Source organism: Camelus bactrianus, chromosome 4 (assembly GCF_048773025.1).
Source record: "Camelus bactrianus isolate YW-2024 breed Bactrian camel chromosome 4, ASM4877302v1, whole genome shotgun sequence".
Taxonomy (NCBI): Eukaryota; Metazoa; Chordata; class Mammalia; order Artiodactyla; family Camelidae; genus Camelus; species Camelus bactrianus.
Window position 1 is genome coordinate 73,265,192 of NC_133542.1, and position 26,149 is coordinate 73,291,340.

The 26,149-nt window shown below is 45.6% G+C and overlaps 1 protein-coding gene across 4 annotated transcripts in view; it reads left to right on the forward strand.

The window, feature by feature from the left end:
* The window catches only part of NUP214 (nucleoporin 214), a 90,834-nt gene extending 65,866 nt beyond the window's left edge, over nucleotides 1-24,968 (forward strand). For 2 of the 4 annotated variants that reach the window (XM_074362415.1, XM_074362416.1), the window contains exons 31-37: nucleotides 9,228-9,384; nucleotides 15,623-15,705; nucleotides 15,793-15,945; nucleotides 20,268-20,439; nucleotides 22,166-22,305; nucleotides 23,186-23,210; nucleotides 23,712-24,968. In XM_074362415.1, coding sequence (XP_074218516.1) covers nucleotides 9,228-9,384; nucleotides 15,623-15,705; nucleotides 15,793-15,945; nucleotides 20,268-20,439; nucleotides 22,166-22,305; nucleotides 23,186-23,210; nucleotides 23,712-23,830 — 849 coding nt within the window. In that variant the 3' untranslated portion in view covers nucleotides 23,831-24,968. The remainder of the gene's footprint in view (nucleotides 1-9,227; nucleotides 9,385-15,622; nucleotides 15,706-15,792; nucleotides 15,946-20,267; nucleotides 20,440-22,165; nucleotides 22,306-23,185; nucleotides 23,211-23,711) is intronic. The other 2 variants (XM_045517315.2, XM_010955880.3) reach the window with 1 other exon arrangement.
* Nucleotides 24,969-26,149: the final 1,181 nt, after the last annotated feature.

The following is a 26,149-nucleotide window of genomic DNA, read 5'->3' on the forward strand; positions in this document are numbered from 1 at the left end:
TTACAAAGTTTTACATCAAAATTCATCGAGCTCTCTACACATGAAATTTGTCAACTTAATAGTAAACACAATAGAAAGAAAACAGACAAGAGACTATAAAAAGTGATGGTTTTGGTTATATAACATCATGGATGTACCTAATGCCACGGAGTTACGTACTTAAAAATGCTAAAGATGGCAAGTTTTATGTATATTTTACCATAGTTTAGAAAAAGGGAGAAATAAGAAAGCACAGAAGGATAGCCAGAGGACCAATAAACATATTCAATTTTAGTTAGTAGTACAGTTAAAACTACAAAGAGATGCACATCTATAAAGCAGTAAAAATTAAAAGTCCAGCAATACCAAATGCCAGCGAACATGCAGAGCAACAGAAACTCACATACACCCTTATTTGGGTTGTAAGTTGTCACAGTCGCCTTGGAAAATAGTTTGGCGTGATCTAGCAAAGTTCCACTCCTAGTTTGTTCTTTCGAGAAACTCATACACAGGTGCACCAGGAGACAGTGTTGCAATAACTGAAGACTAGAAGCAGCCCAAATGGTTATCAGCATTCCAATGGGTAGATGAGCTTATGTTACTCTGTAGTAGAATGTTACTTACTACATTGTGAAATATAGTTGTGAAAATGAACAAATTAGAGCAATCTGGGTGACTCTCACAGGCATGATTTGAGCCAAGAGATTTAAAACTAACTATGATAAACTCCCTGTTGGTTTCACCCCTTCCCTCCCACCATTTTCATCCTTCACAGAAATTATGTTTGCAGTTGGAGGGGCTAGAAATTTAAATGAATATTTACTTCTATCGTGGCAGGGGCCTTCTCTGTTACATTCATTGCTGTATCCCCAGGGCTTAGGACTGTGGCCAGCACAGGATAGGTACTGTAAAAATGAATGAGTTTTCAGGTAGTAGAGAGATGCTCAGAAAAAAATTTGAGGATGCAAGGTAGATTCTGGCCAGGATATGGAAGACCTTCACTTTCATCATAATAGCAAGAACTCAGGTAGTGTGAAAACGACACTAACTCTGTGGGTATTAGAATTGTCTAGTGCTGTGTAACAAATACCCCCAAACCTAGTAGCATTCTCTAGTGGTTGGCTTGGCTGTTGGTTTATACCTTAAGTGGAGTTCTTGGCTACATCTGCATGTGGCTTCTTTGTGTGGCCTGGGCTTCCTCACAACACGGTGGCTGGATTCCAAGGAGGAATATTCCAAGAGAGAGAGGGACCTGTTTGTGACCTGTCCTCAGAAGCTGCAGAGCATCATTTGTACTGTATCTTCTTCAAGGCAGTCAGAGTCACACCCAGGTTCAAGGGCAGGGGAATAGACTTCACCTCTTGCTCTAGAAGAGTTTTTAGGTCTAGAAATATTACTGTGATCATCTTTGGAAAATACAGCCTGTTACAATGGGACTTACAAAGTGTGGCAGGAAGCCTTGTTGAACTGATTTCTGGAGAGGGGAGTTAATCGTAGGTGACTGTGATGGTACAGCACCTTTTGTGGGCAATTGTCAGGTCTGGGTTTGGAAAAGTGGAAGAGAGGCCTTGCTAAAGGAAATTTACTGTCGAGGAGAAGCCAGAGGAAGCTATTGGCAACAATCAGGGCAAACAAAACAAAAGACCAATAAGCACATAGAGAGGTAATCAGTAGTGTTATAAACATTAGGAAAATGAAAATCGAAACCATAATGAGATACCACTCCACATCCACTAGGAGGACTATAATTTAAAAAAACAAAACAATAACAAGTATTGACAAGGATATGGAGAGACTAGAACCCTCATATAGTACTGGTTGGAATGTAAGATGGTGTGGCTGTTAGGGAAAACAAGTTCTTCAAAAAGCTAAACAGAATATCCTATGACCCAGCTAATCTACTCTTAGGTGTACACCCATAGGCTTTGAAAGCAGGAACTCAAACAGACACATATTCACCAGCGTTCACTGCAGCATTATTCACAGTGGCCAAAAGATGGAAACAACCCACATGTTCATCAGCAGTTGACTGGATAAACAAAACGTGCATATTCATACGGTGGAATATTATTCAGCCTTCTAAAGGAGTGAAGTTGTGATCCATATGCTGCACATGGATGAACTGTGACTACATTATACTAAGTAAAATAAGCCAGATATGAAAGGACAAGTATCTTATGATTTCACTTACATGAAATGTTTAGGATAGGTATATCCATAGAGCCAGAAAGTAGATGAGAGAATGCCAGGGGCTGGGGGCAGAAGGAACCAGGAAGTTACTGTTTAATGGTTCTAGGATTTCAGTTGTGGTGGTGAAGAATACTTGGAAATAGATAGTTATAATTGCTGCACAATCATTGTGAATATAACTGATGCCATTCAGTTGTATACTTAAAAATGGTTAAAATGACAAGTTTATGTCATATATTTTTTATGACAGTTTTTAAAACTTAATGATTTTAGTATACCAAAACCATTGAATTTTGTACTTTAAATCAGTGCGTTGTGTAGTATATGAATAATATGCCAGTAAAGCTGTTTAAAAAAAAAAAATTAGAGTCTGAAAGACAAATTCAGTATAAAAATCCTCTGTTCACCCCTCCCCCTCTTTTGCTAAGAGAAAGGAAATAAAGGCAGGACTAAAAGCAGAAAGAACTCAGTCTTGCAGTCTCCTGGTCCCTGTAATTGTCCAATCCAGTCGTAAGGCTGCAGCCCAACTGCCTCCTGGCTCCAGGCTCTGACACCTACGTGACAGATAACCTAAATCCTAAGCAGACAGTGTTGGGCTAACCAGAGGTGACTTCATTCTAAATCTGTGAAGTATTTCCTGATCAGCTGAACACTTGGTGAAATCTGAATAATAACCTCCTCACTTTAGGATACAGATGGAGGAGTGATCTCCCACTGTCTGGGGGAAATGTTAGCATTCTTCAGTCACCATACCACTGTTCTGTACAAAGTCCAGTATACCAGGCAAACCAAAAATTATGTAACGTGAAGAAGCAAAAATAAAAGGGGAATCCCTAGTTGTATTTTAGAATTCAGCAAAAAATAACCTACAGATAATCCAGGTATTGAAACTAGCAGGCAGAGACTTTATAATAACTTGTGCTCCAAGATGTACAGAAAAATAAAAGAATGGTTGAAGAAGGAATCTCAGTAGAGAAATGGAAATTACAAAAACAAATAGAAGGTCTGTATCTGAAGTTTAAATGTAGTATCTGAAATAAAAAACTAGATTTAACAGCAGAGTGCATACTACAGAAGAACAGTGAACTTGAAAACATGTCAGTAGAAATTACCTAAAATGAATCTCAGAGAGACTGAAAAGAAATTGGACAGAACATTAGCGACCTGTAAAACACCACCAGGCACTTGAGCACACATGTAGTCAGGGTCCGAGAAGGAGAGGAGGCAGAATGGGATAGAAAAACATTTTTTGAAGAGACAATGGCCAACCTTTTCCAAATTTGTTGAAAAACAGGAATCCACAAATTAAGAAACTCTGCAAAAATCAAACAGGATACCAGAAAACCACACTTAGACACATCATAGTTAAGCTTCTGAAAACCAGATGTAAAAAGAAAAATGTTAAAGCAGCTAAAGAAAAAAGACTCAGGACATCAAGAGAAACAATGTATTGTGTAGTTAATAACAATATTAAATATATGACAACCATAGCAAAAAGGCAGAATATCTTTGCTACCTTGGATAGATCAGTGCCCCCAGGGGAGTTTCACAATCACAATGTCTGGAGACATGTTTGGTCCTCATGAGTGGGGGATGCTGCTGGCATCCAGTGGGCAGAGGCCAGGGATGCTGCTAAACGTCCTTCAGCCCTCCAAAACAAAGAATTATGTGGCCCAGAATAATACCATGATGAAAAACCCATTAGGAAGACAAAGGTTTCTTAGAACACAAAAAGCACTAACCGTAAAAAAGGAAATTAAAAAACTGGACTTCGTTAAAATTACAAATTAATACTCATCAAAAGACTTTGTCATGAAAATAAACAGACAGGGTATATACACTGAGAGAAAATATTTATAATGCTTATATCAAACAAAGGGCTTCTGTCCAGAATATATAAAGAACTATGAATCAAAAATAAAAAGACATCTCAATTTTTAAAATAAGCAAAATACTTGGACAGATACTTTATAAAAGAGGTATGCAAATGGCCAATAAGCACATGAAAACTTGTTCAGCACTGTTAGTCATCAGAGAAATGCAGATTAAAACCACAAGATACTACCTCATACCTGTAGAATTATTAAAATTTAAGAACTGACAAGACCAAACGTGGAAAAGATCTGGAGCAGGTAGATCTCTTAATGCCTTGCTGGTGGGAGTGTGAAATGGTACAGGCATTGGAAAACCATTTGGCAATTTTTCAATAAATATACACTAATTTTGTCATTTAGCAATTCTAGTCCTAGGTATTTACCCAAAAGAAATGAAAATGAATGTTCACAAAAAGACGTCTATAAGAATGTTCATAGCAACTTTGTTTATGAAAACCCAAATGTGGAAACAATCCAGATGTTCATCAGCAGGAGAATAGTAAGCACTGGCATACTCATACAATCGAATACTACTCAGCAGTAAAAAGGGAAGGTTGACGAATGCATGCCACATGGATGGATCTCAAAAGCATATATTGATTCTAGCGAGGTCAATTAGGCAAGTAAATGAAATAAAGTTCCCCAGATGGGAAAGGAAGAAGTAAACTATGCATCTGCTGATAACATGATTATGTATATGAAAATCCTAAGGGAGTCCACTAAAGAACTGTTAGAACTAATGGGTAAAAAGCAAGTTTGCAGGATACAAGATCTGTATCTAAAAATTAATAACATTTCTATACATTTGCAACAACCCATCTGAAAATGAAATTAAGGAAGCAATTCCATTTTCAGTATCATGAAAAGGAGTAAAATACATAGAAATAAATTTAACAGCAGTGTAAAATATATACTCTGAAAAAATAAAACATTTTTTAAACAAATTAAAAATGATCTAAATAAATGATTAAAGAGGAGGGAATACTCCCAAACTCATTCTATGAAGCCACCATCACGCTGATACCAAAACCAAAAACACTACCAAAAAAGAAAATTACAGGTGAATACCATGGCCTGTAACATAGATGCAAAAATGCTCAACAAAATATTAGCAAACAGAATCCAACAACACATTAAAAAAGATCATATACTATGATCAAATTGGATTCATCCCAGGAACGCAAGGATGGGTCAACATACGCAAATTAATCAGTGTCATGAACAAAAGAAAGGACAAAAATCACATGCTCATCTCAATAGATGCAGAAAAAGCATTTGATAAAATTCAGTACCCATTTATGATAAAAACTCTTACCAAGGTGGGTATAGAGGGAACATATCTCAACATAATAAAGGCTATTTATGACAAACCCACACCCAGCATATTACTCAGTGGTGAAAAATTGAAAGCTTTGTCACTAAAATCTGGAAGAAGGCAAGGATGCCCACTCTCACCACTTCTATTCAACATAGTATTGGAAGCCCTAGCCATAGCCATCAGGCGAGAAAAGGAAATAAAAGGGATACTAATTGGGAGAGAAGAGGTAAACTTGTCACTATGTGTGGATGACATGATACTATATATGGACAGCTCTAAAGGCTTCACATGAAAACTGTTAGAGCTGATAAAAAAATTCAGCAGGATAGCAGGATACAAAATTAACATACAGAAATCAGTTGCATTTCTTTACATTAACAGTTAAATCAAAGAAAGTAAAGAAGCAATCCCTTTTAAAATCACATCCAAAAAAAAATAAAATAAAATACTTAGGAATAAATCTGACCAAGTTGGTGAGAGACTTAACTTGTGGAGAACTACAAAACATTGATTAAGGAAATTAAAGATGACTTTAAGAAATGGAAAGATATCCCATGCTCTTGGATTGGAAGAATTAATATTGTTAAAATGACCATACCACCCAAAGCAATCTACAGATTTAATGCGATCCCTATCAAATTACCCATGACATTTTTCACAGAACTAGAACAAATAATCCTGAAATTTATATGGAATCACAAAAGACCCAGAATTGCCAAAGTAATACTGAAGAAAAAGAGCAAAGCTGGAGGAATAACCCTCCCAGACTTCAGGCTATACTACAGAGCTACAGTAATCAAAACAGCATGGTATTGGCACAAAAACAGACATGGATCAGTGGAACAGAATAGAGAGCCCAGAAATAAACCCACAGACTTACGGTCAATTAATTTTTGACAGAGGAGGCAAGAATATACAGTGTATAAAAGACAGTCTCTTCAGCAAGTGGTGTGGGAAAACTGGACAGCCACAGGTAAATCACTGAAGTTAGAACACTCCCTTACACCATACACAAAAATAAACTCAAAATGGCTTAAAGACTTAAATATAAGACAAGACACTATAAACCTCCTAGAAGAAAACATAGGCAAAACTTTCTGACATAAATCTTAGCAATGTTTTCCTAGGGCAGTCTACCCTGGCAATAGAAATAAAAGTAAAAATAAACAAATGGGGCCTAATTAAACTTACAAGCTTTTTCACCACAAAGGAAACCATAAGCAAAACACAATGACAACCTACGGAATGGGAGAAAATATTTGCAAATGATGAGACAAGGGCTTAATTTCCAATATGTATAAACAGCTCATACAACTTAATAACAAAAAAAAAAACAACCCAGTTCAAAACTGGGCAGAAGACCTAAACAAGCAGTTCTCCACTGAAGACGTAGAAATGGCCAATAGGCACATGAAAAAATGCTCAGTATTGCTAATTATCAGAGAAACGCAAACCAAAACTACAATGAGGTATTGCCTCACACCAGTCAGAATGGCCATCATTAAAAAGTCCACGAACAATAAATGCTGGAGAGGCTGTGGAGAAAAGGGAGCCCTTCTACACTGTTGGTGGGAATGCAGTTTGGTGCAGCCATTATGGAAAGCAGTGTGGAGATTCCTCAAACGACTAAAAACAGACTTACCATATGATCTAGCAGTCCCACTCCTGGGCATATATCCGTTTTATATCCAGTTTTATAAGATTGCATTTTGAATACTAACTCCCTATTCAGTGACAAAGGAATTGCTAATTTTTTAGACACGATAATGTAATGGTTATGGTTTATGTTTTAGAACTCTATACCGGAAAACTCAATGGAGGAAAGGATAGGATGTCTGGGATTTGCTTCATTCTAATAAGGGACTGGGGGAAGTAAACGGGGATGCAGATGACACTCATCTGGCTGGGAGTTTGCCTTTGAAGCTGGGTGAAGGGTACATGGGCTCATTATACCCTTCCATCTATATTTTGGAGATTTTCCAGAATTGAAAGTTTTGATAGCTATTATTATTTATAGACAATTAAGTGAATGGGATACCCTAACCCAATGGATGCAGTGACTGTCATTTCACACTCACTGCAGTGAAGTTACCCACTTCTCTTCATTTCTCCAGATATCCATTATTTTTCAAATCATATTTTTAAATTGAGGTTGAACCGTCTGAAATTGCCAGTCCTTGTTTTTGTAGGACAGAAATGTCCATGTATTGGCAGCTTCCTGTGTTTCAGCCTGAGGCAGAGCAGTCAGCTAAGAAAGCTGGTGATTTCTGCATGCATAGTTGTCAGATCTTCCTTCCTTTCAATAAACTGAAAGTCAGTTTACTAGTTATCAGAAGCCTGTGCTCTTATGATTGGATTTCATTCCAAGTTTTAAAAAGCTGTTACTCATCATTAAATGGTTGTAATAAACAGTTACTGTGTTTAAAGAAGTTTAAAGGGAAAAAGAAAGAGACAAGTCAGTACATTAAGTTGGTCTCAGGTGAAACTTAGCTTGTCGTGTTCAAGGCACAGAGGGCTGATGTGACTGTACCCAGTGAACGGGGAGTGATAAACTGTGATGCTGAGAGATGGACGGGGCCACGTCATGTAGTGTCTTTTGGAATTTTTAAACAGCAGTGAGATGGTTTGACTGCCATTTTCTAGTGTTGTGCTGGCTGCTGTGTGAACATAGCTTGTAGAGGGAGCAGCAAGCCACTGAAGTTGTTGTGAAGTCCAGACAGAAGTTCAGGTTAGGTGGCTCAGGCCAGGGCTGGTGGCTGTGCACCTGCAGAGGAGGGGCACGCCGGGGGAATGTTTCAGAGGTGGCCCACTAGAGGTTTGGCTTCTGTGGAGATTAAACAGTTACTTGCGAAGTGCTTAGAAAGGTGCCGAGCTTATAGAAAATGCTCAGTCGTCGGCTTGCTGTCATCGTTAAAATACTCAACTGCAGCCGTTTTTTGAGCATGTACTTACGTATCAGGCTCTTTTCTGAAGGGCACTGCATTTCTTAGCTTGTTTCATTCACCCACTGTTTTGAGGTGGCTGGTTTATTTTCCCCATTTTATGCACCCCTCCCCCGCTCTTCCAAGGGGGCTCCTGTGAAGTCCTATGCACAGCGACCCATTTCTAATGGCCCATCTTACTCTACATTATCAGCCAAGGAGATATCATATCTACCTAGTATTAATGGTCCTCAAATCTGGCACCAGTCTTCCTTAAAGAACCAGTCTCTAAGCAGAAGTACAGTGTGTGGTGCCCTGTACAGCCTCGTGTCAGCACGTGCCCTTAGTTAGCAAGCATCCCCTGAGGATAAGATGTGCAGACCTGGACTGAATTCAGCTGTGGTCATCATTTCAACAATGGAGCTAATTTAAGCTGATTTCTGCAGTACTTGGAAAGTCGTTATGGAATAAAAGTGTGCGAATGAGGAGAAAAGACAGTGTGAACCACTTCTCATTCGTTGCTGATGAGTTCAGCCAAACACTAGCGGAAGCAAAATAAGTGGTCCTCATCATAACCTAGAAATGTTTTTAGACCTTTTCATTTGGAAGAACTCTTGAGGGTTTGGTTTTCCTGCCCTCAGCGTCATGTCCAGCAGAGACCACAGGCAGCAGGGCAGATAAACCATGGAGGCTCCCGCCTGCCGTAAGTCATGTTTCCAGAGAACCGTGAACAGAGCATAGCTTGAGAACTTGTGATCTGGAGGAAGTGTTCCCGTCCAGAGCTGAGCTGCTTTGGAGGTGGTTAGAGCGTCTGTGCCCACTCTGACCACCTCCAGCGTTCTCTTGCTTTTTCCGTCTGTACCAGCTGCAAGTGCCTCCTTTCCACGGACGCGGCCTGCCATTTTCTGATGACCTCTCTCACTTCCTGCCCCTTTTGTTTTTCAGCCGTCGTCCTCCTCCAGTGGAGGCATGTTTGGGTCTGGAAACACTGGAAGAGGGGGAGGTTTCTTCAGTGGCCTTGGAGGGAAACCCAGCCAGGATGCAGCCAGCAAAAACCCATTCAGCTCGGCCAGCGGGGGCTTTGGATCTACAGCCACCCCAAGTAAGTTGAGAAAGTTCTCCCAGTCTCTCGGTCCCCTAATGCCATTGTCGTCCTCGTGGTGTTCTCAAAGCTTCAGTGACAAGTGTAGAATGGAAGGAATAGTTCTGGAAGGGCCATTTAAAATATCTACCCCAAAGCAGTGTGGTCTGTTTTGATTTTGTTTTTTATTTTTGGTTTTTTAATGAGGTGTCCTATATAATCATGAAAAGACATCAGAGCTGCAGGGAGAAGAGCTGTGTGTTGAGCTACTCGCCTCTTCTCTCCCAAGGCCCAAATTGCTCTGTTACTTAGGATTGAAATAGCTTGAAATGAATGTGAGCAGACAAGCATAAAAGAGAACAGCAGAACAAGCTGGATGTGCTTGGAGAAGGAGCATCTGGATTTTCACTTGAGGAGTACTGTCTTTGAATTTGCTTTAAAATTCAGCTACTGTAGAGAAGTGTCACACAAAAGTTGAAGCCGTCCTCATTTCCCATCGCTTACATCTTTGTCTTGTTTTCAGATGAAGCTGTACCTTTCTGCTGGTGCTTTCTTCTCCAGCTGATTCTCTGTTGATCTATTCATGGTTGGAAATGAAAGAAATTTGTTTGTTTAAATAAAAAAATACATATCCTGTTGCCAACAGAGACGGAGATGGGAAGTTGAAAGCCTGTCATCTTCATCTTGGCTTCACTCATTTAATGTGCTTACAGGATCTTAATGCATCGAGAGCTAGTGTTCTGTCAACAAGACAGACAGAGGAAATCCAGACAGAGCCTGGATTTTAAGGCTCATGTAGTTAAAAGCAAAACTCTCTGTCCTGACTCTCCTGGGTTCACAGATCAGTTATTTTGATGTCACTGTTCATCTAGTAACACGTAAGGAAAGATTGTGGTCAAGACACATACCTCTTAATTTGTGAAATTATATAATCAGAAATTGTTCTGCTAGGAGGAGTCTGGAATCCTAGAATGAAGGGGATCGTAGAAGTCGAGTCTAGTAATTTTCAAAAACTTCGTGCAGACGAACTCTTAAGCAGGGTCCTTGGTGAAAATAAGTTATTCAGAAGCAAGGTCAAGAACCCAGAGATACGCCTGGGTGGTTCCCCCATGCTTTCCCCACCTGTCAGCACAGAACTGCGGGGCCCCGTAGCACATACTTTGAAGACATGATCCTGGTAGTGTTCTCCGCTTTCCAGTAAAGAAACAGTCCCCACTTGGCTAGGTGGTGTTTCATCACAAAGCCAGAAAGCGGCAGGTCTGGAACTCGGCTCGATCCCACTTCATGTGCCAAACGCAGCCTCTGGCACAGAGTAAGCATTTGATAAAAAGTGCTAGTGAGAAATAGAGGTGGGTCATTACCGGCAAGATCGTGCTACTGGCCTGTTTTGTTAAAACGTAAGTGTGTCGTATCCTTGTAGCGACGCCTTTCCTGCCGGCAGAGGAATCTCTGATGCTGTGGCCCTTACCTGTCAAACCTGCCTTCGCTCAGTGTTGGGCTGGAGCTGGCGTGCACGTTGCTTCCCAGCTGCGCGTTCGGTGTCGCCAGGGAGTGTTCATTCACACCATGGTCACTTGGCAACGCCACAGACTGGGGGGGCCCTCCCAGCCTGTTGGTCATAGGCACACCATTGTTTCTAATTCTTTAATTTTGGTTTAGGATAAACACGTATCTATTCTTGATACCTGACTCCTGCTGGTCTTCATCTCCTAAATGTTGGCTGTTGTAAACCAGCAGTTTGCGATCATACTTAAGGGAAGTTTAAGTGAGTTGAAAGGGTACAGGAAAGACTTAACATTACTCTTTTTGTTGTTTGTTTTTATTTATTTGGGGGGTGGTAATTAGGTTTACCTTTTTACTTATTCTTGGAGGAGGTACTGGGGATTGAACCCAGGACCACATGTGCTAAGCGTGTGCTCTAGCACTTGAGCTGTATCCTCCCCACCCTTACATTACTTTGTTTTGAAACACTAAGTATGTGATTTGCTAGTAAAAGGGACAAGAGCTTCTGTAGCCCCTAGGACCAAGTGCAGGATAAGAGGAGGGAACAGTGGAGAAGGAGCTAGGAGTCTCCATCTAGGGAGGGCTTTGTCCTCACCGCAGAACTGTGATCCCCCTCCGATCACCCCAGGGACAGCCTCCTTCTCCCCAGGTGACTCTGCGGCGTTCGGCACTTCTGAGCAGCACTGCTTTCCTGTGCTGTGTGGGCTGCATCCTGCTGCTCTCCCTGCCTCAGACAGCTCCTTCCCTGCGGCTTTTCTTCTCCTTTTGCGCCGTCATGGGGTGTGTCCCCAGGGTTGGTATGCTATCACGGGAGTCTCCAAACTCCCCCTTGTCTTCACGCTCCTGCTCCATGGTCTGAAGTCCATACCAAGTGGAGTGTCTTAAAACTCTTTTGTTTTGTCACAATCCCTCCTTAGAACCCTTTGGCAGTGTCCTATGAACTGTAGAATCAAGTCCAGAGCAGCTCCTTAGGCTGAAATGCAGGGCCCTCTGTGAGCCCCAGTGCACTTTGACTCAGTTCCCCCAGCACATTCCCTCTGCTTCGGCCCGTGTGTGTCTGTTCTCTGTCCTTCACTCACACACGCGACTCCTCCCTGCTTCAGTGCCAGGGTTTTCGCTGCTCCCTCTACTCCGCTCACCTGAACCTGCCATTCCTTTCAGGGTGAAGTAAGTCATCCTCTGTGCAGCTTGGCCCGAGTGTCCTGAGGGCCCACAGTGACCGCTCCCTCTCTGGAATCCTGCGGTCCTTGTATTGCGTTCCTTCCCGGGACATCAGCAGGAGGGAACTCATCTTTATGACCACCTGCTGTGTGCCAGTAGTTCAGTGTATGCGGGCTCATCACCTCTTAAAACAGTATTTTTAGATGAGGCCGCCCCCATTTTATCCATCAGGAAGTAGGTTCAGAGCGGGCACGTGGACTTAAGAGAGGTAGCAACCATTAAGTGGCGCAGACAGAGTTTAATCCAGGCGTGTGTGCAGAGCTCAGATCCACCTTGTTGCCTCCCGAGATCTCCCGGCCTGGTCACGGAACGTAACTCCACCCTGTGTGCCTCGTGTGATGCCCTCGTGCTCAGTCCGCATGCATGGAACACACTCCCTTGCAGATAGATGTCTGAGCACAAATTGGGCGACCAGCAGTTCTCCTTGTGACATTTAGACCCAGGCTGCCTGGTCCTGAAGCTGCCCTCTTTAGCCCTGAGACGAAATTGGACCCGTGCTATAATCAAGAAATACAGGCTGAGAGTACTGTTGCTTGGAGTTGTCATGTTCCGTATCCACGATGGAAAGATCTTTTCTCTCTCCCGGAGACTCTACCACAGATAAACCCCAGGGGTCATGTGAGTCATTACCTATAAGGCCCTGTTGCATCCTTGAGTCTTGTGCTGAAGACACTGGTGAGAACCATTCTCAGCACATCCTTTCTGCTCAGGGGCCTGAAAGACATGTTTGTTCGAGGATGAAGAAGCAATTTGATGTGAATCTTTTGGTCCCACAAGGCACCTTCTGCAACTGTTCTTTAAGAGAATGTCTTGGAAAGTATCATGGACAAGAGCCTCCTGAGAACCCCCTTCTCCGTGTGTGTGGAATTCTCGTCTGGCGACTTGCAACCTGCAGGGTGACATGGGACCTGGTCTCGGTGATGTTATTACGTCAAATTTACATCAAGTATGATTTAATTGGAGTGGGTTGGACCCTGATGTTGGATTATGCTGGTGTTTTTGCCAAATCAAAGACTGTGTGGGACCCACACTGCCAGCAGCGGTGCCAGTTTGACCTGGACCCGGGAGCCCCGAGTGGAGGTCATCAGACGCTGCAGGACGAGCTTTCCTGCTGGCTGTTTCCACAGGTGAGGAGGACGCTTCCACGGTGAAGCGCTGTTCCAGCGACCAAGATGCTCCTTATCTGCCGTATTTTCAGAGCTGAAGACTTGTTTTGGAGCCACTAGGAGAAAACTGAGAAACACATTGTTGACCATAGAAACGGAAAGAAGCAGACATCACATCACTTCATGCCACTTTGTTTCAGAGCAGCTTAAATAAATCCTAAAGCGTTTCTACATGCAGCTCCTTTTGAGGCTGCAAATGACAACTTGAATGGCTTAAGTCTTGGGATCTTTGCCAAATGAAAAGGATTCAACTTCCTACTGCCGACCTGCTGTTTTATTATATTGAGCGTGATTGGGTTATGACAGGAGGAAGGTCAAAGAAACAGACAGGGGAAGTTATATTTTCTGGGGAGCTCCTTAAGCCTGACGAGGTGCTTTCCATATGTTATCTTATTTAACCTTTATAGCAGCCTCGTGTGGTCATGGTCGTGACCTTCCTCTTCGTCTAACAGGAAACCAGGACTTTGGAAGGTTAAGTCCTTGCCCAATAGTTATTAGGTGTTCTAAGCCAGGTCTGACTGCCAAGCTCACATATTCTACTATAATACCTATGAACATCTTAAAGACAAAGGAGTCTTAAAGAGGAAAAAGGATAAAGAAGCCTGAAGACTTTTTTTAATCAAGGTACTGGGCATTGAACCCAGGGCCTAGTGCCTGCTAAGCACATGCTCTACCGCTGAGCTGTACCCGCCCCCCAGGAAGCCCAAAGACTCCTGCATGTTCTCTGGCTTCTCCAGAACTGAAGTCTTCCAGCATTGTCCCAATAAAATCACTCCATCTCTGTATTTCTGATTTCTCCAAGAGAAGATCTAGCCTCTAATCTTACACTTGAATTTGCTATTTGGAATTTTTGCCTTGTTAGCACTAACAAAGTCAGAAAATTGCAGTCCTCTGTTCTTGGGGGAAAAAAATAAAAGGAATGGCTGAGAAGCTGGGTTTTTGTCTTCAGCATCAGATGTGCTGCCATTGAAGAAATCTAACATAACCTTCAGCTAACACATTGAGGGGAAGATCAGACTGCTCAAGAGGGCATCTTGCAGACTCCGTCAGGGTTCATGTACAGTCCTGTGGTACCACCCGGGGGTGATGGGAAGGAATTGGCTAACCGTTCCCTCCATCAGTGCCTGCCGTACCACTGTGCTTCTCAGACCATAAGCAGTGGTCCTACACGGCAGGTGGCCACGTGGCGGTCTGCGGTTCTGTTATTGGTGCCTAGAAGTTTGAGGTGGCTGTGTCCCTAAGGTATGGCTGCTCACTTCCTGGACTGTGCATCAGGAGCACTTCAGCTGGCAGTAGTAACAGAGTGGCATTGGCAGCAGAGCAAGAGAAGAGACCCCGGGACGGACAGGCCGGTGGTAGACCATATCCTCAGACAGCTCAGCTTGAAGAGTTACTCACCCTCCACTCTTCTCCTTTCCATCACCATCACTGCGAGCACCGGGCTGGCCTGGGGGACGACTGGGCTGGGCAGATGTTGGTACAGATGTTGGAGCCTCTCATTTCAGCCTCCTGTTTATGCGTGCACCCTTGGGCATTGATCCCACTTCGGGATAGCTTCTTGCCTTATTGGGGGTGCCAGTGCATTTTAACAAAATACCTATCCAAACGTGGCGGGGAGATGTGAGTTGGCCCTCCCCTCTTCCCACAGAAAAGGGTTGAAAAATTCCTGTTATATAGTGAAATGTTGGTATTATCCAAGTGCTTCTGTGTCTATGACTTTGGCTATTTATATATTGTCTATCAGATTGGCATTTCTTACAACAAAAAACATCTCACCCATCTTGGTTTTTAGTGGTTTCCTTTTTCCTTTCATTCTTGAAGGGGAGTAGTGTGTAGCTGAGGGAGCAACCCACTAGATAGGCATCTAAAAGGTCAAGGGCTTAGTTGAACCTCTTAGAAAGAGGAAATCAGACTGGAAGTCTTGCCAGCCACTTGCATTCTTCAGAGCATCCCTAGCTCCCATTGGACCAGAGGTAGGAGCGCAGGGTTTTCCCTACTTTGTCTGCCGTTCTCTGCACAGATCAGGCAACAGCCAGCATGCCCAGCTACACTATAAAAGCAGAATGCTGGAAGCCATTATGTTTGGTTTGGATTTTCTCTCACTTAGTTTTCTCTAGTTTGACAAAAAGGAGAGCTGTGAAAACAAGCCCCGTTCTTCAGAAGAAGCCAGTCTTGTGTGTAGCTGCGAGACTGGTCTTCTGCTGCACAGACCTGATACCTTTGGGTGCACAGAATGTGTTTCTGCAAAAAAGCCTCTTCGCTGGGGCCTGTTGCTGCCCCTTTATTTTATGCCTGGAAATAGGAGCATGCCAGGAAATCCCGAGCCCGGGTACCAGAATGAGTAAAACCCTGCGCTCACATACACACAGGTCCGAGACGGTCTCCGTTTCACTGCTGCTCCACCCCCTTGGACCCTCGACTTCGTTGGCACCCCCTTCCCCCGAGACACCACGTGAGCTTCCTTCCTCATCTGTTCTACGAATGGGCGAGGGCTTTTTCTCCCTCTGCTCTCCCTCACGCGTGCTGCTCGTCTCTCCAGATACCTCCAGCCTGTTCGGGAACAGCGGAGCCAAGACATTTGGTGGGTTTGCCAGCTCATCGTTTGGAGACCAGAAACCTGCGGGCACGTTCAGCTCTGGAGGAGGAAGCGTGGCATCCCAAGGCTTTGGGTTTTCCGCTCCAAATAAAACAGGTACTCCTGCACCTATTCACTGTGGTCATGGTTATAGGTGTACTTAACACGCATAGACCTCTAGGAGGAGAGCTCTCGGGGTGAGGTGGTTCTCCAGGGAGTGGGACTGGAGGGTATGTGGAGAGACTTTGCCCCCAAATTCACTGTCTATTTATTGAGCGTCTGTTAGGTTCCTAACACTGTTCCAGGTCTCCTGAGACATTTTGAAAAGCACAGAATGCATGTAATGCAACCCTTAAGAGAACTTAGTGTCGTCCTAGAGAAGAAAGCATTGTAAATATGTAGCGTTGCACAACAAGCAAAGTCAGGGAACAGACGAGAAGGTGATGACTGACGTGTGAACTGGAGCATCCTGGGTCAGATCGTCTTGGGTGCCCGTTACCTGTGAAGGGCAAGCAGATCATCTGTTTAATTTTTTATGTGGCTGTCTTTTTGTCCTCTTTTCCACATCTTTTTTTTTTTAACTTTTGAGTAAAACACACATAAATGTATGATATATTCCTGTACATATACGGTATCCACATACAACTCTACTGCTCGGTTACTTTTCACAGTTGGAATATACCCATGTAGTCAGGAATAGAGAACACTGCAGTACTGCTTTTTATCTCAGCATTACTTTTAAAGTATATATTTATAAACTGGCTTTTTATAATCGTGTATTATTACACTTAACAATTAAAAATTTTAAAGAGCAATATATGTTTAGATGCAAAAACATCTTCATCTCTGTCAACCACCTCTCTCCTGTTTCTGTCTCAGATCTAGAGTCTGCATACCTTCCTTTGTTGTGTGGGAAACTGTGTGAAAAGATTGTTTAAAGACGGGGGCAGAGAAGGAGGATGTTTGCTGAGAAAGCGGTTCTTTAAAGCAAATACCCTCGGGCAAGCAAGCAGGATACTCTGAGTATATGGGGCTTCCTGAGGAAGGATCCTACCCGAGAAGCAGGTGCCCAGGCGGCTGTGACTGAGGAGCAGGGTACCCCGGATTGGTACCTCTAATCCCACCTTTTAGAACCTCAGTTGCTGTGGTTTCCAAATGCACTGTGGCGAGGAGGGTAGAGCTCAGTGGTAAAGCATGTGCTTAGCATGCATGAGGTCCTGGGTTCAATCTCCAGTACCTCCATTAAAATAAATACATAAATAAACCTAATTAACGCCCCCCCCCCCCGCAAAAAAAACAAAAACAAATGCACTATGCACCTTTACTCAGACCCATAACTGAGATGGGTTAATCTTTGCTGTTTTTTTAGACTCTTCCCTGGAATTAAAATGGACCAGCAATGAGCATTGCAGCTTTATTTTGCCCCCACCCTTCCCTGCAGTGAAGGACATAAAAATGAAAGAGCTAAAAAGCTTTTGGTTCTAGTTCACAAGGTAAATATTATTTGACTGAGAAGTTTGAGCGTATTAATCATCAAGACTTTTAGATTTATTTTTTGAGGAACCTGATAGTGTTTTCTTTGATTCTTGTGTTTTTCTTATATGTTGTTCCTTGTCCTGGGATCGTGTCCCAGTTGCTTTGAGAATCTGCCCCTTTTATTTTTTCAGTCTTAAAGAAAATTTGTCCTCTCACCTTTCAGAATATTTTTTCCTATTTGATTACTTGCTCCCATGAAACTACCTAAATTGAAGACTGGAGGGATTTTGGATTGATGGTTTGGGTGGGTCTCTGAGAAATTCCAGAAGTGTCCATCCTCCCTGGAGTGTAGTTGCCTTAGGAAGTAGTACTACTGGAGGTGATTTGAGGAGAGGACAGAGGTGGGACACACTCAGAATGACCTTACTGCTGCCCCCAGTCCACCGGGTTCACGCTGTCCTGTCACTGGAGTTGTGAATCAAATGGCAGCAGAGGGAAGCTGCGTGACACGTGATGGTCAGATGATTGGTGGCCCTCTGAGTCACTCAGACTTTGTTCCAGTCCCAGCTCTATCAGTAACAGCTGGCCAAACCAGACAAGCAACATAGTCTCTAAGCCTCAGTTTTCTCACCTGTGCAGGGGGATCCCAGGGTTGTTGGGCAGATCAAAACAGACTGCTGTACAGCCCCTGGCACGTTGGGGCCCTCGGGAAATCAGAAATCTTACCATCATTGATTACTGCTGAGTTTCTGTTTCTTCTGGAGAAGAAAACCTTGAAAATACAGCATCTAATAAAATTGGGCCCCTCCTAGCATCAGGAGTGAGTTGCCTATCTCCAAAAGTAAGGCCACAGTGACCACTCTCTTCCCTTTTCATTTCGCTGTGACCTGGGTTCGTTGTTTAGGGGGCACTTTGTGTGTGTGTGTGTGTGTGTGTGTGTGTGTGTATTTAATCTCCTCCCTTCCCTGTCCAGTTTACTTTCTGTATTGTTGTGACTTCTCATTTTTCACTCACCTTCCACCAGGAACTCTGAACAATATTGAATACAAGGCACTAGATAAAGCCCTGTGTGTCTAGGAAGAAAGCGTAACCAGATCCAGGATCAGTCTTCAATAATTCAGCTGTGAGGGTTTTTTTAGCACTTTTTTTTTTCCAGTCTGTTATATTTGTAACCCAACAGTCTCCATTATCATGGCTTGGAATTTCACTCAAGGTTTTAAAATACAGAATGTAAACCCCAACCTGAGCCCGAGCAGAAAGTACCTTCTCAGTTGTGCTTCTGCTGTTAATGGTAAATAAGCAAATGACTGAATCACAAAATAGAAGTGAACCAAGGAATTCAGCTGACAGCTTTTCATATCTCGTATTTGGTCTTCCCTGATTCCGGTGGCAGAAGCTTGTGGTGTGGTTATACTTTAATAAGAAGGCCTGATTGAGGAGTTTGGGATTAACAGATACACGCTACTATATATAAAATAAACAACAAGGACCTGCTGTATAGCACAGGGAAATGTATTCAATTACTTGTAATAACATATAATGGAAAAGCATCTGAAAATACACGTATAGGTATATGTGTAACTGAATCACTTTGCTGTACACCTGAGACTAACGTTGTAAATCGACTACACTTCAGTTTAAAAAAAATGCATTGGCTGATTCTCAGCACACACACAAAAAAGGCCTGACTGATGCCTCAAACAACGGAATTCACTTTCTGAAAGGGGCGTCCTAGAAGGAAGCCTCCGTCTCCTTGGGCAGGTCGCCTCCTTGCTGAGCTAGGCCACCATTATTGCGCTCAGCATGTGGCTGCTAGGCCAGCAGTCATTTTAAGAGATACTGCCCTTGAGAGCACATTTCTTGTACCGTTTTATTCATTCAGCCGATTCTCACCGAGGGTCTCTGCTAATAGCCTAGAATAATTTAAGTAGTCCTTGGGGCTTGGGAAGCCTCCTTAGGAGCAGAAGGAGTAGTTAGGGAAGGCTCGTCTGTCTTCCTGCCCAATGGGCATCCACTAATGTTGGGGGGGGGGGGCTGCCTCGGGCGCGCCTGACCCTGCCTGTGCAGTCACTGCCTGTGCCGCCCCCGGCCTGTGTCCACCCGAGTGGTGCTGCCGGGAGCCTGCCCGGGGCTGTGGCCGCCGAGGGCTCTCCTGCAGCTGGTTGTTTGCCTTATCACAGCCACGCAGCAGCAGCCTTCCTCCAGACAAGAAACTCGGTGTGCTTGTTTACTGAGGAGTATTCTGACAGGGGAGAGAGAGCATTTTAAAAAAATTCTTTTGCACAAGGAGACTCCTGTGAGAGATGCGAGAGCATCGGGCTTTAAATAAGTAACAAGCACCTGGCTGAGCGCCAGCACCGTGTGTCTCCGTCCCCACTGTAACCAGCTCCCAGATTCTCCCCCAGAGGGGATTTTGAGCCTCTAACTTTATCATTTGTGCTTCCATGAAGCTACATGCCTTGCCTGTGTGATGATAAGTAATAAAATCTGGCCAGTTTGACAGCTGGATAGGGATTGGAGGTTTTGAGAGTGATTTTTTGGTGAGAAGTCAGAGACCACAGAGGGCCTGAGAGGCACCGAGTTGGTTCTTGGTGGCAGTCGGGTCGAGGCCTCAAGAGCCTTGAAGCCGATGAGTCCAGCTTGCCTCTGGGAGGGACTGGGGATCTCGCAGACAAACATGAAGCCTGCTGGAGTCTTAAAATTCCAAGGAGCTTTCTTGAGTGGACCCCAGGCCCTCTGCTAGAAATGGAGAGGGTGGAGGTTTAGTGTTTGGTTTGGGTTTGATTTTATCGTTTTGCTGATAGAAGGGATATTATTACCCTTTGCTCTAGTGTTTTGTATTTGAATTTCTAACATATTTTCCCTTTTTTCCTTCCTCTTTTGATTTGGTTTCTCACTACTCATTCTCTTCTCGTCTCCCTTTTTTCTCCCTGTTTTTGTTTGTTTGCCTCTGTTTTGCTCAGGTGGCTTCGGTGCTGCTCCAGTGTTTGGCAGCCCTCCTACTTTTGGGGGATCCCCTGGGTTTGGAGGGGTGCCAGCATTCGGTTCAGCCCCAGCCTTTACAAGCCCTCTGGGCTCGACGGGAGGCAAAGTGTTCGGAGAGGGTACTGCGGCTGCCAGCGCAGGAGGATTCGGGTAAGCCCCCCGGGGCAGGGCCTGGGGAAGCCCCCACGCTTAGGCCAGCAGAGGCACTGGGCCCAGCTCTCCTGTTTTGATCCCTACTCTTGACTGAGCTGAAGGCCCTTCCCTCAATCAGCGAGCCAGTCGCTCCAGGATTCCTATTCTCTCTGGCGGAAGGCTTGTTTCTTCCAAGCCAGACTCTGTCGAGTACACGGCGGACATCTGCTGTGTTGCTGTCCCCTGTTACACAGGGTACTGGTTGGCAGGTCCCTGTCCTCCTGTTGGAGCTAAAGGATTGGTTAAAGGAAGGGGATTAGTCTCACCTTGGCTGCTTGACAGCTGAGATTGCCCTTGTGTGGTGACTACTGCTAGGAAATTCTGGGTGAATAGCTTTCACCGGATTCTTTCCTCTTGGGGTTGTTGTGCAGTAGACCCGTTGTCCTGGGCAAACAACTCTGTGTCCCCTGCCCCACTCCAGACCCTAGAGTGGGTATTCAGTCCGCAGTCCCCTGGGCCAGTGGCCGCGGAGGCACTGCCAGGACCCCGTACACATTTCAGAGTCTCAGGTGCTCAGAGCTGCTCTTACTGTCAGATTTGCTTGTAAGGGCCCAGAAAATCCAGCCTGGTTACCACAATCCCGAGAAGATAGCCTTCACCACACCACAGAGTCCCAGTAAGGTACGTGTGGTGGCGACTGCAAAGGGTCTCGTTCAGAAGAGGTATTACTGTCTGAAGCCAACCTCTGATAGACCTCTCGCCGCCCTTGGCGCTCGCTCAGGACGTGTAAAGCTGAAGATTGGGGGTGTTTGGGAGAACCTGTCAGGGTACTCGGGATGAGTGTTGGCAAGGTGACAGTGTCTTTACCTTGAAAATAAACATGTTCATACCCTTTCCGTGAGAGACGCTGTACAAAAATGCTGGTGAGTTTCAAGGAAAGTGAGCGAGTTGGTATATTGCTTCTTGGATTTCATGCAGAGACTGATGGGTCTCTTAATTTTCTCCCAAGAAATCAGGAAACCCCAAGACTTGAAATTAAGGAAAGCTTTTAAAGGAGAGTTGGGACTGACTTAAGCCAGTCTTCTCGGCAGGCTCTGGTGGGCGCTGATCTCCCCAGTGACCGCCCAGCACGTAAGGCCACAGAGCTGGTAGAAGGGCTGTGGTTGACTAGGGATCTTGAGGTTTTTACTTATTTGAAACCAGCTGTTTTCCTCACTAGTAAAAAAGAAAGTATCATATTCTGCCTTGGCGATGGGGGCTCTCCCACAGAAATCCTGCCTGGCAGGTTAGTTCCATTTTGTCTAGCAGAGCTGAGTACCCACTTTGGTATGAAATCCCCGAGAGAGCCTGTCACCTTTTTTCGGGTCCCTGGCCATGAAGCTGTCTGTGACCCCGGCTGACCTGTGAGGAGCCCCCACAGTCGTGTAGGAGAAGCCGGCGGGAGGAGTAGGGTTAGAGCAGGACCAATGAGCTGGAATTTCCAGACAGCGGACGAACACTGAAACACCAGGCAAATTGGATTTCATGTTGTATTCCTATTATTTTTCTTCCCAAAGCTGAGCTGAAGGTTTGCTCTGGGCTCTAGCCTGTTTTTTCTGAGCGGCTGCTAATTTAAACCAAGCACGTCACCTCGAATCATGTATGTCGTGCATCCTAAGACTTAGGAGGGTGGACTGAGGCAGTTGGGCAGCAGAGGGACTGCGTGGCTGCGCTAACTGTGGTCTGATTTCCCCCCGGAACCCAGGTTTGGGAGCAGCAGCAACACCACATCCTTCGGCACCCTCGCAAGTCAGAACGCCCCAACTTTTGGATCGCTGTCCCAACAGTCTTCTGGGTTTGGGACCCAGAGCGGGGGATTCTCCAGCTTTGGATCAGGCGGAGGAGGTAGGCAGCCAGACATCCTCCCTCACTGTGGTCCCTCCTGTCTTCTCCTCAGTAAATGCCCGATCCCCACCCCCCACCCCTCCAAAAGAACAGGCGGTTCTGCCTGGCTGTTCGGGCTGGTACTGTAAAAGCAGGAAGCGCTTGAAAGGCAAAACGTTCTTTTAGGTTTTAATTAAGACTTGTAACATTGTGCCATTTCTTACCAAATAAAGAAATGGCTGACTTGACTTTTCCCTCAAGATTTGAGAACCCAAAAAAAAAAAAAAACCCATCCTCCTAGACCTTGGTTTAAAAGTTACACTAGGAGACTCAAAAAGTAAGATGTAGAAAAAAATAAAAATAAGATGTAAAGACTCCACAAAATGCCTTACTTTCGTTTGACCCTCTGCTTCTGCAGATAGTAGGATGCGTACATTCTGCTTTTACCCTTGCAACACCCTTCTGAGGCAGAGAAGTTAGGCATCATTATTATTTTGCAAATGACACAAGAACTCCAAGGGGCCAATCTGCCCAAAAGGCCAGCCGGTGAGCAGCAGAGCCAGGCCTAGAACCCGGGCATCTTGATGCTCTAGCCTTAAGAGGAAGAGGAAGCTTTATGTGAAAAGTGGAAAAAACACATTTTGCTGATGAAATGGATCTCTATGGTGCGGTACAGCAGTGAGAGAGGCTGTGCCAAAGACCCTCTGCAGACACCATGCCAGGGAGGAGGGAGGAACCCTGAAATCCGGAGAGGACCCCTCCCCTTCCTTCCCAGTCGGCCTGCAGAAAGTAGGGGAGGAGGGCTTTCCCTGGGGGTAAAAGGGAGGGGAAGAATGTGGCCTAGAGACCACCTTTGTCTCTCAAGTGTCTGTTTTAACTCCACCCTTTTCCTCTTCTGCAGTATTCAGCTTTGGATCATCTAGCTCGTAAGTATCCCTCTCTGGTGTTGAGTCATTAAATGAGGATGGAAGAGTGTGTGGGAGGTGGAGATACGGTTTTTGCTCTGTATGTACATTTTGTGTCCGTCTTTCCTGTCCTGGAAGCGTGGTGGTTCAGCAGCAGGTTCTGGGTTTTGTGGACTTGCTGATCTTGGTAGGCGGGTGGCAGGAGGTGCCAGGCCTGGTCTCCTCAAGGGCCGTGCATGAGACAGAAAAGAGTCTGCCTCCTGGTGAGCAGAGACCAGAAGGCAGGACTCGAGAAAGGCTTTTCCTTACTTCCCTGTTAGTGTCTCAGAAGCTTCATGCTGAGTCCTGGGCACCAAGCCCATTACCAAGTCTTATTTTTTGATCCTCACTCTATGTGTCTGTGTAGAATTGCATGACATTAAAAATTCAAAGTCCTGAACTTCGCACACTGTCAGTGGCTTGAGCCCCGAAGCCCTTCGTCGGAGCAGGAGCTGATCTGCCTCTCCCGGTGCTTCCTTGCAGGTCTGTCCAGGGCTTCGGCGGCTGGAGAAGCTGAGCGGGTGTCTGTGCTCCTTTCTGTTCCTGTGACCAACTGCGTTCTCAGCTCCTCTTTGCTGAGAAACCCTGGAGCAGTCCTTTGAGATGGACATTCTTAACTGAAATACACACCCAGAAAGAAACAGCGGAAACCAGACTCCAGAGATGCTTGATTGCTTGTTTTGTTTTCTGTTCGTTGTTTCCCCCCTGCTATTAAACCGCTTGGTCTGTTTCCATACAGAATGTATGTGGGCGTTTTCAGGTCACAGCCAAGGAGAGAGGTTTCCTCACTCCTGTGGCCTTGAGAAACCTGCACAGCCGTCCAGCAGACAGCAGTGTGTCTTCAAAGGCAGCGCCAAAAAACCCAGCACAGGGTATTGAGAGCCAAGAGCTTCTCCCAGACAGCCTCCCTGGTCTTCCTTGCCCAGAGCCTTCCCGGAGGGAAGAGGTCGAGTGCTGGCCAGCCCCCTTTGGAGGATATAACATGGTGTCTCTTCTTCATGTCCCTTTTGCTGTTGGATATCAGGGCCCTCAAGGTGCCAACTTCACGATTGGGTGGAGGGAGAGAAACTCCCTTATGCAGTATGCTGGCATCACTGAGTTTCAGAGCGGTGGGGGCGGTGAGGCGGGCATGGCGAGCACCCCAGTGAGCACTGACTGGCCGGTGCGCTGCCCTGGAGCAGCTTCCTCGGTCTGGCTCACCTCCTTGGTCTGGCTCACCTCCTCGGTCTGGCTCCTGGGCGCCATGTGTCCCACAGCTCACGTCTACTCTGGAGAAGGGAGGGCAGCTGATTGAGAAGTTGACTTTTATCTCCAGTAGGTGATGGTGACGTTGGTCACTGTCCTGGCTCTTCGTCATTTAACCACAGCACAGGTAGACCCAGGAGTTGAGAAACCGTTGCTCCTGCCCGGGACCACAACAGGAGTCCCAAGGGGTGGCTGAGAGATCGTAACTTCTGTCTTATCCAAGTGCTTGTAGCGCAGCGCTGCTCAGGTCTGGGCATATTAGAACTCAGGCCTGGGCTCGCCGAGGCCGTTGCTGATGAGCGGGGACGGCCTTGCACCAGCGTGGGAGTGGGAACTCGTTCCCTCTGAGGCCCAGAATGCAATGGCGTTCCGGCTCGGGTCATTAGCAGGGGAGGCCTGGAAGGGGGCAGTTGTTTAGATTTTTACATATTGGAAAGTTGTATTTTGAAATGTTTTAATAAAAGTTTTCCATGTGATGTAATCTGTCACCTTACAGCCAGTGTGGCCTCGCTGGTTCTGTCGGCTTGTTTGGAAGGGAGGCCTCAGCGAGGTGCTGGGGCCACAGCCTGCTCTGTGGTCCCCGCCCACCGCTGCCTCCCACTTCCCTGGGGTTCTGTGCACAGCACGGACTCACGACCCCCCAGTCCTGCAGATCCAGATTCAGATTCAGTGGGACTGAAGCTGGGCCTGGACGCCGACCTAGGCAGTGACTTCCGTGGTTTCTTACGCTCATCAGAAGCGGAGTCTCCTAGTGCAGCACGTCGGATTTCAGGAACCTTAGACGGGAATTAGGTCCCTGGATGACTTGTCCTGTTTTCTGTGCAGCTGGTGGGAGTAGAATGCGTCTGTCCACGTGCTCCATGAGTTAGGACGTCTGCCTCCTGCAGAGAGCTTGGATCGCCATCATTTAACAGGTACCCTTTTCAGTCCTTGCAGAATTGAAGAGTCTGTCTCCAGCTGCTCTCCTGTGAGGCCCCCTCAGCCGCGGAACCAGCGCCCCAGACGCCCACACAGCCGGGCACGGGGCCTGCTCCTCCTGCATGTGCTCCCCCTGGTTTCTACCCGGGGCCATCTTGAGACAAAGGAACTAGAATTTCAGTAGGAAAAGCTCGCGGTGGAGGGCCTACCTTTAAAGGGAGCGATGTTACTGAATGACAGGGGCCAACTCTGCCTTGGTGTGTCCTCCCGCCGACCGGCACCCAGCCAGCCGTCTCCTGCCCTTATGTTTCTCCCAGAGGCTCTTTTTTTTTTTTTATTTATTAATAGAAGCTGGTTCGGCCTAAACCCTTGACCTCAAATTCTCTGCGTTAATCCTCCATTGAGGTGGCATGTGACATCTCTCCAGAAGGCCGTATCAGCTGTCCTGGGCCAGATAACACCCCCACACTCGCTGTCGGGCAGCAGCACCGGGGAATGCACTGCTGGCGCGGGAGCCCCTCTCAGTTCCTTTTTTGGGGTCGATTTTGCTGGTAGGTGGCAGGGGTCATGTCAGAGCCCTGCCAGCACACAGCCCCTGAAACCCAAGCTCCCAGGATGTTGGGCTGGGAACGCACAGTGGCTCCAGCCTGCCCGGGGAGAAGATGATGGGGCGCGAGCCTTTCCCAAATTGGGGCAGACAGAGAGCAGGAGAGAGCTGGGGTGCGAGTGTGGGGGTCATGTCACAGCGAGAAGGGACC